This window comes from Corapipo altera, unplaced genomic scaffold (assembly GCF_003945725.1).
Source record: "Corapipo altera isolate COAL_440 unplaced genomic scaffold, ASM394572v1 0, whole genome shotgun sequence".
In the NCBI taxonomy this organism is placed as follows: Eukaryota; Metazoa; Chordata; class Aves; order Passeriformes; family Pipridae; genus Corapipo; species Corapipo altera.
The window spans coordinates 16,867,772-16,880,006 of NW_020884872.1; the positions used below are offsets into that span (position 1 = coordinate 16,867,772).

General features: G+C 41.7%; 1 protein-coding gene across 2 annotated transcripts in view; it reads left to right on the forward strand.

Moving 5' to 3' along the window:
- Positions 1 to 10,901, forward strand: part of ACE2 (angiotensin I converting enzyme 2) — a 33,210-nt gene extending 22,309 nt beyond the window's left edge. The window contains exons 12-20 of one of the 2 annotated variants that reach the window (XM_027639027.1): positions 147 to 245; positions 905 to 1,027; positions 1,383 to 1,555; positions 2,470 to 2,528; positions 6,804 to 6,904; positions 7,913 to 8,029; positions 9,281 to 9,475; positions 10,131 to 10,256; positions 10,643 to 10,901. In XM_027639027.1, coding sequence (XP_027494828.1) covers positions 147 to 245; positions 905 to 1,027; positions 1,383 to 1,555; positions 2,470 to 2,528; positions 6,804 to 6,904; positions 7,913 to 8,029; positions 9,281 to 9,475; positions 10,131 to 10,251 — 988 coding nt within the window. In that variant the 3' untranslated portion in view covers positions 10,252 to 10,256; positions 10,643 to 10,901. Of the gene's footprint in view, positions 1 to 146; positions 246 to 904; positions 1,028 to 1,382; positions 1,556 to 2,469; positions 2,529 to 6,803; positions 6,905 to 7,912; positions 8,030 to 9,280; positions 9,476 to 10,130 lie in introns of both variants that reach the window. The other variant, XM_027639017.1, reaches the window with a different exon arrangement.
- Positions 10,902 to 12,235: the final 1,334 nt, after the last annotated feature.

The following is a 12,235-nucleotide window of genomic DNA, read 5'->3' on the forward strand; positions in this document are numbered from 1 at the left end:
GCGTTATGGGAAGCTATATGGAATTCTTCTGTTTGGAAATGAGAGAGGTGCCCATATGTATCAGACAAAACAGAAGAAAAGCTGAGTTAGATTATTTTTCTTTATTGTCTCTTAACAAAAACCCTGTGTTTTTCCTTCATCCCCAGGAGACAAATAGTTGGTGTTGTGGAACCAGTCCCTCATGATGAAACCTATTGCGACCCTGCAGCACTGTTCCATGTGGCCAATGATTACTCCTTCATAAGGTAGTGCAATGTTTAATTCATTACTTAAATTTTGGCTACAGAACAAGCCCCAGCTACCTGAAACATCTACTGAAAAGTCTTGAGACCGAATCTTATTTTGTTTAAAGTCCAAACTGAAGGTCACTGATTTCAATGGAAGTGTTTCTGTGGACATCAAGGGCTGCTCCACAATAATCTCTGAGCAGTGAGGAGGCTGCTGAGCTTCTTGCAGTGCAGAGAAGCTTCATGCTGCCATCAAACCAGCAGAAGCATTTCTGTATGAGGTATTTACCTCTTGGGGAGTCACAGTGCTTTGTGTCACTTGGGCCACGCACATGCAGCCCTGAAGCAACTAACCCTGAACATCCCTCTGTGTCCCATTCATTACATTTTAGAAGGTTCAGCCAGAGTGGAGAGCTGGGCTTAAAAACCTTACTCTGTCCTGTTTTTTGTGGCAACAAACAGATCTGAGACTCTTCTGCTGCATTTGATCATGGCATTTTGTTAGATTTGAGCAAGCTTAGCCTGTAATATCCGCTGGCCTCTCTCCCTGCAGTGCAGCCCCCCATGCAGTAGTGATGGATGACACAGCAGAGCATTTCAAAGGCCAAGGGCCTGTGGGCTTCCTTGCCAGACAACTAACAAAACCTGTGCCTCCCTTTTCCTTGCCCTTCCTTTAGGTATTACACCCGGACCATCTACCAGTTCCAGTTTCAGGAGGCACTTTGCAAGGCAGCTAACCATACTGGCCCTCTTCACAAATGTGATATAACCAACTCCACTGCAGCTGGTGAGAAGCTGAGGTAATGAAGCAAATTTCTCACACGTGTAAATCAGAGTAAAACAAAGCCTAAGTCATCCTCAAAAGCTTCTGGAGTTAATGAGGTTGCATCAAGAATGAACCTTGCTTGGAAATTTAGCGTGTATCTGCTCAGTTCATTTGGACAAGTTGACTAGATTTATGTACACTGATGTTCTAAACATTGAAGGTTTAATTATCTGTTAATGGAAATAAAATATTTTTATTAATAGGAATAATAGGAGAAAAGAGGGAATTCAGAAGCAAATAAGAAAACGTTTATAGTGATCACAGAGTATTTTGCTATTCTAGATGGAATGTGGCAATAACATATATTACCTCTCATTTCACATACACAGACAATTGCTGTCATTAGGCAGATCCAAGCCCTGGACTGAAGCACTGGAAAGTGTAACAGGAGAGAAATACATGAATGCAACACCTTTGCTCCACTACTTTGAACCTTTATATGAATGGCTGAAAAAAAACAATTCTGGAAGATTCATTGGTTGGAAAACAGACTGGGCTCCATGTACGTATGGCTTGTGAGTAATTTAAGGACTCCTGTTAGTCCTCACAACTCTTGATTAGCAAAGTCCCTCTGTCTTGTAGCTGTTAAAGGCTCTTCTCCATACGGAAGAGGGTTATGGGAAATACAAACCAAGCAGTAAGTTTTACTCACAGGAAAATGTACTGGCTTCCTCATGGCCAGAGCTGGAGAAGTCAGCACGAGGTTTGTCAGAGCCCCACCTAGTTTTCAGAAATTGATGTGGTTTGGGGTTTTTTTTTGTCATAGAGGCAGCTCTCAGACTGTGGGATGGCTGTACAAAAGGAAGAAAGATCAGGGGCTTGGACTTGTGTGGCACTTGCCTGAAAGCAGCGGGCCTGTTCGGTAGGGCTGGCAACCACTGGTCCTGGGAGCCAGCAGACCCTGTACTGGGGGCATAGGGACTAACCAGTGCAAAAAAATTAGTACTGTGTTTTTTTACTGTCATGTGTTAGTCAAAGAGGGGAGCTCAAGGGGAGGAAAAGGAGAAAAATGCATTTTTCAGCCTTTTGTAGAGACAATAATTGTTGAACCACCCAGGTTATATATGTGTAATCACTATCTGTACTTGAGAGTACCATAATTCTTACAGTGCTGTGCTAGTCTCTAATGCTGGGATTCACCTAACCAGACATCAACATCTGCATCTAAGCTGTTCCTCCCCAGTGGTGGGAAATAGGAATTTTTCTTCTGTCTACTGCAAAGCCAGGCTTGGGGACTGAACAGCTCACATGCATGTCTGCAGTAGTGGTAACTGAAAGGAAACAAGATCAATCCCACCAAGCTCTCTAGGAGAAGCAGGGGAGCCCATAAGGAAACTTTAGCCACCCCAGTGTTTCCCAGGGACAGACTTTCTGTTAATGTAGCTCTAACAAGGCCCTTGTTTCTTTTTAAACCAGATTCCAGTGATGCCATCAAAGTGCGCATCAGCCTGAAGTCAGCGCTGGGGGACCAGGCGGTGAGTGTGTTTGGGCTGTGGCACCCTTCCCATTGCTCAGGCAACAGCGATGGTGTACTAATGGCTCTTGGAAAATAAGGCAGGATATAGCTGATCTTTGTGTCTGAAGAGTGGCATCATCTCAGGTGAAAGCTTATCACATACAAGATGTCATGTGTGAGTTTGTGGTAAAGACTCCCCCTAGAATCAGTGAAGAGACTTTCTCCAGAAAGTGATCCCACCCATTTTAAGAGAGACATCTCAGCTAGATGAGTTACTCCATGGAGATACCAATCACAGTTATTCACCTGCTACAGGACAGGCCTGGAGGGCTAACAAAGGGAAACCTGTAAGCCTGAAAAGGGCTGTGTTTTTCCCAGCTATGTTGATTTGTCTAATAAGGGCTCTACCTAATTTCTTCTAATATTAATTATGGTGGCTATAGTGTCTGACTTCAAAAGTTATTACAGCCGCTACTTCACATTTAATGTGGGGCTAAAGCAGAGGGGTTGATTCCAACACTCTATTCTTAAATGCTCTTGACTTCAAACTAAAACACTGCTGTCAGCATTTCTTTGTAGATTTTTCCTTGCCTGTTTGCTATAATCTTTCTGGGCCCTGATATATTCGACTGCCTCCCTGCCCTCCAACCCTTATGCAGAGACAGCTTTGTTATTGAGAGGGGGAGAGTGCAGTGCAGCTGCTTCTGTTTCAGATGAGAAGAAGGGCTTTCATTCCCAAGAGCTTGTCTGCTTTCCCCAATTATACCAGCTGGTCCAATAAAATGTATTACAGCAACCAAAAAAACTCATCAAAGCCAAAGATGGCTTTTACAATTTTAACAGAGCATTGGCTTAGCCCATCTGCTTAACCCAGGCTGAAAATTTGCTCCTTATTCTATCTGTTCCTCTATATGCTAATCTCAGGGAGGCAGTGTAGAAGGCTTAAGTGGAGACACTTCATTCCTCTTAAGAGCCATTTTCACTTTGCAGAACATTAGTAATTTTCCAAGAATGAGTATGTCATCCAGCAGGTCATTTAGACCTGTGTGTTGGAACCTATTGCACTAGCTAGGACACAATAACATGGTCTCATTTTTCATATGAATTGGCGCTCTTGCTTCTATCACTCTCTCATATGTAAGCCCTACTGGAGTTTTATTGCTTCCTAGACTGCTGAGTTGAGTTAGATACAATTCAAAACTGATATCAACAGCATGAAAAGGTTCCATATTAAAAGACATTTATTAGTCATTATGGTTAATGTTTAGCTTAATACCATTTTTATGCCTGCCTTTTGCCATCACAGTCTTTTGTTGTGCAATTGAGCAGCTGTAAAACAATCTCATACAGATTACTTAATTTGAATTCTTGTATGGATAGTAGGTTCTTAAGCTCTGAAAAGCAAGCCATACATTTTCCTCTCAGAACCTGTCTGCATCACCAACTTGCAAAAAACCTTTTCCATTCCGTTTCTTTCTGCCTCCCCATGATTTTCCCTTATGCTGGGCCCCTGGGGACATGACTGAATGCTGGTATGTCAGCAGCAGGTAGTGGTACATGCATGAACTGGCACAGAGAAAAGGCAGGGGGAATCTCGGTTAGGAATCTCAGCCCAGCTACACAGAGCAGTATGTTTTGGTTGCTTTACGTGGCTCACAGTGCACAGAATCTGTGAACCCAGTGCAATCGTTTGTCTAAGATGAATTTCGAGTTGCTTTGCACTGTTAGGGCAGTAGAAAGCATTCTGAGTATGCCAGTAAACCTATTTGTATTTCTGCTCTGGAGAGAGCAGAAAGGGAACGATTCCCCCCTTGAGCAGAGGCAGAGCCGTGCTGGGGCCGCCACGGGGGCAGCTGCAGCTCATGCAGACGGTTCTGTGCCTCTCAGCTACAGATCTCAACCCTGGCTGCTACCAGCAGGGGAGTTTCAATAGCCCAAAGTTCTGGCAAATTAAGCATCCAGACTCATGGATGGGCTTAATGCCAGCTGTACCAGAGCGTGCGCTGCCGCAATTACCCTGCTAATTGTTTCCAGGCCGATGAGATTAGAGCTGCATCACTGGATCACCAGTGTAGCTGATGAGGCTGAAACACCTACGCCTTTGCTTCAGCTGGGGCTTTATGGAAGTGTCCTCCTAAAGGAACCTGCTACAGGATCCCCACTGAATCTCTTGGGTTATGTATTATTTAAAATAAAAGTTTCCAGGAGGATCAGTCCACCAACCATCAGTCCTGAAAACAGGACTCCTCTTCAAGCATTAATTCAAAATTCCCCACTGGATCAATGCCATACATGTGATTACATTGTAAAAGGCTGGCACACAAGACAGCATTAGGGAATGGAAAGCTGTCAGCCTGCAGGCATTTAGATGTATTTTACAATGAAAAATCCTTTTTAAATCAGAGGCCGGAGTTACACGGTCTTTCAAGTCACACATGGGATATTGGAGGGAACACAGTAGGAAAGAGCAGAGGCACTTGGCAGAGTTTCTTTCTCTCTGAAAGCAAAGCAGCTTCTGTAACAAACAGCGTAAGGTGTGTTTCTGAGATGCCTAGGGAAGGAGTGTGGGTAGTTTTTACTCAAACACAGATCAGAAGCCAGCCAGGTACTTCCCATCCACACAGCCCATAATGTCTGGGCATAAATAGAAATTTGAGAAACCCCCACAATAGCATCATAGGCTGTTATGGTGAACAGTGCCAGCTGCCGGAGACAGCAGAGGTAACAAGAAGTGCTTCAGTGCAGGGCTGTGAAAGCAGGAGAAAGCCAGGGGCATTTGCCTGGCAAAGGTGACTCACAGCCTCAGCCCTTGCTGGTGGGAACAGCCAGGGCTGGCACAGCCCCTACCCTCCAAATGCCACGGGGACTGCTCTGATTGCAGTGGCTTTGGGTCACCTGCACATTTCTTTCTTGGGGCGTGATCCTGCATGGACTGACAACACCAGGCTCTTTCTGCTCTTTCCTCCCCTGTATTTGCAGAATCACAGAATAGTTTCGGTTGTGAAGAACCTTTAAAGATCATCTAGTCCAGACCCGCTGCCATAAGCAGGGATATCTTCCACTAGATCAGGTTGCTCAGAGCCTCACCCAGACTGACCTTGAATGTTTCCAGGGACTGAGCATCCACCACCTCTCTGGGCAACCTGTCCCACTGCTTCACCACCCTCACAGTAAAGAATTTCATCCAGTAACTAAATCAATTCTCTTTTAGTCTAAAAATCTTACTCCTTGTCCTATTGCAACAGACCCTGCTAAAACATTTATCTCTGCTATTTTTTATGTTTATACATATTTCTCTCTCTTCATTTTATATCAGTATCAAGAGGAGGACAGGATTGAAAAATGTAGCTGATTTTTATAAAGCCTGTTACAACAGAGCTGCCTTCTACTACACCTTCCTGAATGATACTTAAGAAAGTCGGGAGCTGTGTAAAACTATCACTGACAGCATTTATAGGCATTCCTGCCCAGGTACCATAAACACAATCAAATCTAGGCCTTAGGGGGATAAAAAAAATTGCCACAAGTTCAGTTGGGAATTTCCCCTTTGTGTACATTCACTGTTGCACAGCAGACCAGGCTGAATTATCAGCTCCTATGGTGGTTTTTGCCCCCTGTACAGCTCTTAGTTCCTGCTTCAGAGAAGCGGTTTTTGACTTCCACTGCAAATAACTTTGGACTCATAAGGTAGGCCAGGAGAAGCCTGCACACAGGCAGTACATTTTTTATATCACCTATCTATTCTGCAGGGAAAAACAAGAAATTGGTGCCTACTGCAGAAATACAGATGCAATGAATTTTTTTACCAGAACAAACCCCAAACAAAAATCCCAGCTCATCAAGCAAATAAATGAGCCACCTTCGCATGACACCTCCACCCCAAAGATTCTCCTCCTTAAAAGAACAGAATAAAAGAATCTAAATTATGAAATCGTTAGACTTCAAAGAGAATTCACAATATTTGGTAGGAATAGTGTTGCTCCTGATGCCTTGTAAGGCAGGGAGATGTGCTGGCACTGCAGCATCTTCAGCAGCCCCATGTAAACTTACCAGAAATTGCAGAGGGACACCATGATGTCTGGCAGCAGGGATGCCTGCTTGGTTATTCTCCTGCAGAGAGCCAAGATTAGCAGAGCTAAAGTGTTTGGGTAGGTTTCTGATGTGCTATAATGGTACAAATAAATAATACTGAAGTGCATGCCAAGCCTTACAATTGCTATTTCTTTTTAGAATGATTTCTTAGTGTCAGATAACTTGCTGTCTCTGATGAATTTCTCTTGTTCTGTTTCTGCAGTATGAATGGGATGACAGCGAGCTCTTCCTGTTCAAGTCATCCATCGCCTATGCCATGAGAAAATACTATGCAGAGATGATGAAAGAGGAAGTTAACTTCCAGTGAGTGGCTTGCTTAATTATGCCAGCTATGTCTACATTGCTTCTGGTTCACTAAACAGCATGGACTGGTGGAATTAATTGTGCCTTCTGTCAAATGTAAGGTGATAGCAAACAATGTCAAACACCAGCTGGTTACAAAAGGCAAGATGCCAGCTTGGGTACATGGTGTCTTTTTGCTGAAGAGTCTGAAGTTTAGGAGTAATGTGCTAAAGTTAGATAAGAAGGCTTTGACTCCCATGGCGTATCAGCAGTGCAGGTGAGCCTTGAGAATTTGAGCCCAACACCTGCATGGGAATATCAGGGAAGGTACATTGATTGGAAATAAAAATCTCTAGCATTGTATGTGTTTGATACTGGATATCCAAGAGGTTTTGGGCCAAGAAAAAATAAACTTGTTGATTAAAAAATACTAGAATTTGGTGCAGAGTTACTAATCTTATCTAGATTCAGTTACAAACACGAAATCTTTCACATGAAATTGATTTTGGTATGAAAACCAGTCCTTTTTATTAAGTATCTTCAAAAATTTCCAGAAACTATCTACTTAAACTATTAGATATTATTCTATAGAACATCAGTCATGTAATATCTAGATACTACTTTAGAGAACATCAGTCATGTTATATCTAGAATCTACTCCCAGAAGAAAATAAGGAAGAACACTTTTTTTTTTTTTCCACTTGGTACTTCATGTATCACCTCATTCGTGAGACCAACCCCAAACGCTTTCTGTTCTGCAGGTGATTATGTGCTGAGGGAAATTACACCAAGGATTGTCTTAGGTATGGAGTAGATGTTCTCCATCTAAAGTTACAAATTAGCACGTAGAAAAAGAAATTCTGTCAGGAAAATTGATTTCATTTCCCAGTTGATTTCACTAGAAAGTATTCCCTCAGCATAAACTAAGCCCCTGGTACTGCCAATCAAACACAACTGTTCACTTGCCTGAATTTAAAGCTAATGTATCTTAACAATGAAAGTAACCTTTCTCTTCTGTTTCTCCTTCAGGATTACAGACATTCATGTTGGGGAACAAACACAAAGGATCTCTTTCTATCTGACTGTCAGCATGCCAGGTAATATCAGTGATATTGTGCCCAAAGCTGACGTGGAAAATGCCATCAGGTGAGATTTTCCTCTCTGGGAAAAAAAAAGCAACAAAACAACCAGATGAGAGGGTGGAAGGGGAAGCACTGAGAAGGAGACAGAAGGGATGACAAGAAAGTCAATTATGTAGTTAAAATAGAAATAGTGGGATGAGAGAAACTAGGATGAGAACTGTTATGATAGAAAGAAAACAGTCCATCTATCCGATGTGTCTTGGACAACAGCCAATGTAAAATGCTTCAGGGGGCATGTAAAATTGCCATAACACATCTCATTGCATCACACCTTGCCGGAAAATATCATTGCTCAAACTTTAACAGGAACTATGTTATATTCTGAAATACAGAATACAGTAGTGGTGTGTGCATGCACACGTGTTTTCTTCCTCTCAATAATGAAAATTCAGTGAGGGAATTATTGTTAGCAAGGACTCCAGAATAATGGTGTACTAGAAGGACAGCCAGATGTATTTGATTACACAGAAGAGGTCAGAGCAGGAGCTAGTTCCCACTTACAGGTCAATGAACAGCTCTTTTATAGCACAGTGTGACACCACTGTAAGTCATTGCTATAAAAATGATAAGTAAAACTGCAACTCTGCAGATGAACATGAATAATGTACAGTGGGAAATGAAGAGGGCACAAATCTAAAAGCAGCAGCAACATGAAATGGAGTTGAGAAAGCAGTGAGATAAGTTGGTGAGCCAAGGAAGAAGAATATGCCTGTGAAAGTCACTGTCCAGTTAGCACTCAATAGCAGATGTGGAAGTTCGGGGAAAAACAGGGCACAGAAGATACACCAAGGAAAGGGTGTTTAGGGCAGTGAAAAACACAAGAATCAAAACTGCAGAAGAGTGTAGGGGGGAAACAGGTAAAAAAATGTCAAAGCTGTGGTTTTATGTCACACATCTAAGACACTTTTGGATAGTGAAAAAACTTAGGGTAAAGAGAATAAAGAGCAAAATGCAAATAGAGAGGGAGACCACAAGGCTGTTTGCCTCATTTTGATAAATGTTAAGACTGAGTTTGAGTCCATACAGTGTCTGATCATGTCAGTGAAGCTGCAATAGGTTAAAGGTTTAAGTTACTGTAGTTGTCACTCACCACCCCATGCCAGAAGCAATATAGATTTAGCAGTACCTCCTGTGCAGCCTTTTCAGCTGAGCAGTTCAGAGGATGCTTGGCACACTAGAGATTTAGAAAACAACTGAAAACTTTCTTTTCTTCCAATAAGTGTGTGAAACTCTTTGAATTTGCATTTGATGGCAGGATGTCTCGGGGACGAATCAACCAGGCTTTCAGGTTGGATGATAACACGCTGGAGTTTGTGGGCATACTTCCAACCCTGGCTGCACCTTATGAACCACCAGTCACCATCTGGTTAATTGTATTTGGGGTGGTCATTGGTCTGATTGTCATTGGAGTTATTGCCTTGATCATCACTGGCCAAAGAGATCGCAAAAAGTGAGTAATATATTTTGATACTATGATTATGACGATTGGGAGATGTCCCGATAATTGAATTGTCGGGATTCTTACAAATTGGGCTGCCAAGTCTAACTGAAACAAGCTAAAGAATGAAAGCTTATTATCCCTCTCCCATCAACAGGGATAGCTAAAGGTTCATCTCCCTGCCTTTCACTGCACGACAGCTTTGGCAGCTCAGTGCAATTTCCCCATCATGAGCAGTTTAACCAAGGCAGCTGGATGCTGTGGCCACAGGGAGCTGCAGGGTGGCCAGGCTTCTGCCAACCCTGCTGCAAGGTGGATGGGATGTCCTGCTGGGAACACAGTGCCTTCTCTAACAGCAGAGTTGTCCGCATTCATCAGCACCTCCAGTTTTCTATAATCTTATTGCAGGCTGTCCAGTAATGCCATTTTCCTTAAATATTGTTGCATTAACAGGAATAAAGCTTGATTGGTTTTCTATGTCTCTCCATTAATAGGGTTTCCAAGAACACAGTAGTTTTGCTAGTTCCTCTTTAAAGCCAACACAATTCCTTTTATATAAATATTCCCAGTTAAACACAGTATTATTGACATTGGGGGTTGATTGTGGGTATTCAGAAGGACTTGAACAGAACAGAGACCTCTACTATAAAATGAATTTTCCTTACAGGAGAGCAAGAGAAAGTAGAGTTGAAGCAGGATCAAACCCTGAAGCAGTGAACCCTTATGCTGAAGAGGGAAAAAGCAACTTGGGCTTTGAGCCATCTGAAGAGACACAAACATCATTTTGAAAGATGTGGGTACACTAAGGGTTTCTGGTTTTTTTCATTTCACTTTTAACAATAGTGCCTAGCAAAGGACCAAAACACTGTGGCATGTCTTCAAACATAATTTCTTCTGGTTGACCATTAATCTACTGATTCATGGCCAGTAGCAACTAAATCTGCTGTTTATGTGGTAACTAGAAAACATGCAAAAGTTGAAGATATATATGTCTTATGGCTTTTCTATGAATTATGTACATAACATTACACACTCTTCGTGCTGCTTTTCATAAGTGTGCCAACTTCTCTTTGTTTCCTCTGTAATGAGATATGAAAGCTTGGAAGTATATAGTGTATACAGATCAATACACACATAAAAAACCTCATATACTCCTGAGGAACATCTTGATCTTTCCAGATGGAGACCTCAAAAGTGGATCTGATAGACAGTGAAGAAAAGAAAACCACCTGACCACTAGAAGAACTTTAGTGATGAAGAACTCAATTTGATATGAAGTAACTGCAATTTTTTGCATCTTCAAGAAATCCGTATCAATGTAAAATGGATACTGGATGAAGACTAACAAGTACTGGAACTTTATTAGGAATTTGTAACATAAATTATTTTTCTAACTCTTTCCTTGATAAGTATTGCAGAGACGAAATAGCCCATGCTCCGTCAGAAAAAAAAAGTTAAAATATCGCTGCGTTATGTTGTCATTAAAAATGGAATAAAATTCCTTAATACTATATGATCAAAGTTTGGTTTTTTTTTTCTATATCTTAGTCATTGCCTGCACTGCTACAAATACTGCATTACAAATGCTGCATACAACAAATACAACTGTGCTATTACATACAAGGGGCAGTAGATTCAGGTTTGGGATGTTGTGATTGCACATGAAAAATAAAACCTGTTCACAAGGAGGACAGTGCAGCACTAGAACAGGTTGCCTCTTCTATACTCTAGGAGAGGCTGTGGGATCTCCACATTTAGAAATGTTTAGAGATCAGGTAGAAAAATGTATGGCTGATGGAGCAGTGAGGATAATCCCAACGCAAGGAAGAAATTTGGCTAGATGACCTCCAGAGGACACTTTCACTCAGATTTTTCATGATTGTAAGTCTAAGTCTAAGGTCCCATGCCATAGCTGCCACCTTGCCTGTATGTTTTTTCTGGACACACCAGGGTCACTGAAAGTCACAAAGATGTGATACTCAGTCCTGGATTGTGACAAAGAGCCAGTAGCAAACATGAACCTGCACGAAAAATGTCCAGCAAATGCAGGGACTCTTAAAATCATGGGCCTCCAAAATGATCAGAATCTGCAGAAAGCAGTCAAACATATATCTAAAAACATACAGCTGGACTATACAGGACCACAAAACACTATCATAATGCTCTGCATTCATTTCCTGTTTGAGACAAGACCCTTAAATGAAGCAGTTCAAAATGGTAGGCAGATGATACTGATTAACTGCAAACTAGACAGGAATGCAAAGGAATGAAAATACTTTTTCTTTTAAGTTGCCTACCTATACCACATATTCTATTGCCTTGATAACCCCAAACCTTAGTGCTTTAGCTGAACTTTTGGGATAACTAATTCAAGTCTATGTGGTCTTCCTTCCTACTTACTGTGCAGTAACACAAAAAGGGAATGGCAAAGCCTGAAATAATCAAATAATGCAATTAGTCATGCCAGCCATCTTCAGATCGGTTGTTAAGATTAACTTTTCCATTATGACAAAGCCTTCATTTCAATCCAATTAATTTTAAAAGTTGTATTATGAATCAAAAAACACCATTCAGAATTGTCAACATATAAAGCCACTAAAAAAATACAGCGGGATGTTGGAAGAACATAAATAAAAAGACAACATTTATATGAAAAAGGTCAGCTACATGCATTAGCCCCACCCACAGCTCACACCCTCTGTGCTAGGGGGTCCCTCTGTCTCCTACTTTCTCTGTGTCTGCACTCCTTCCTGACCCTTTCTCTGGGTCAGC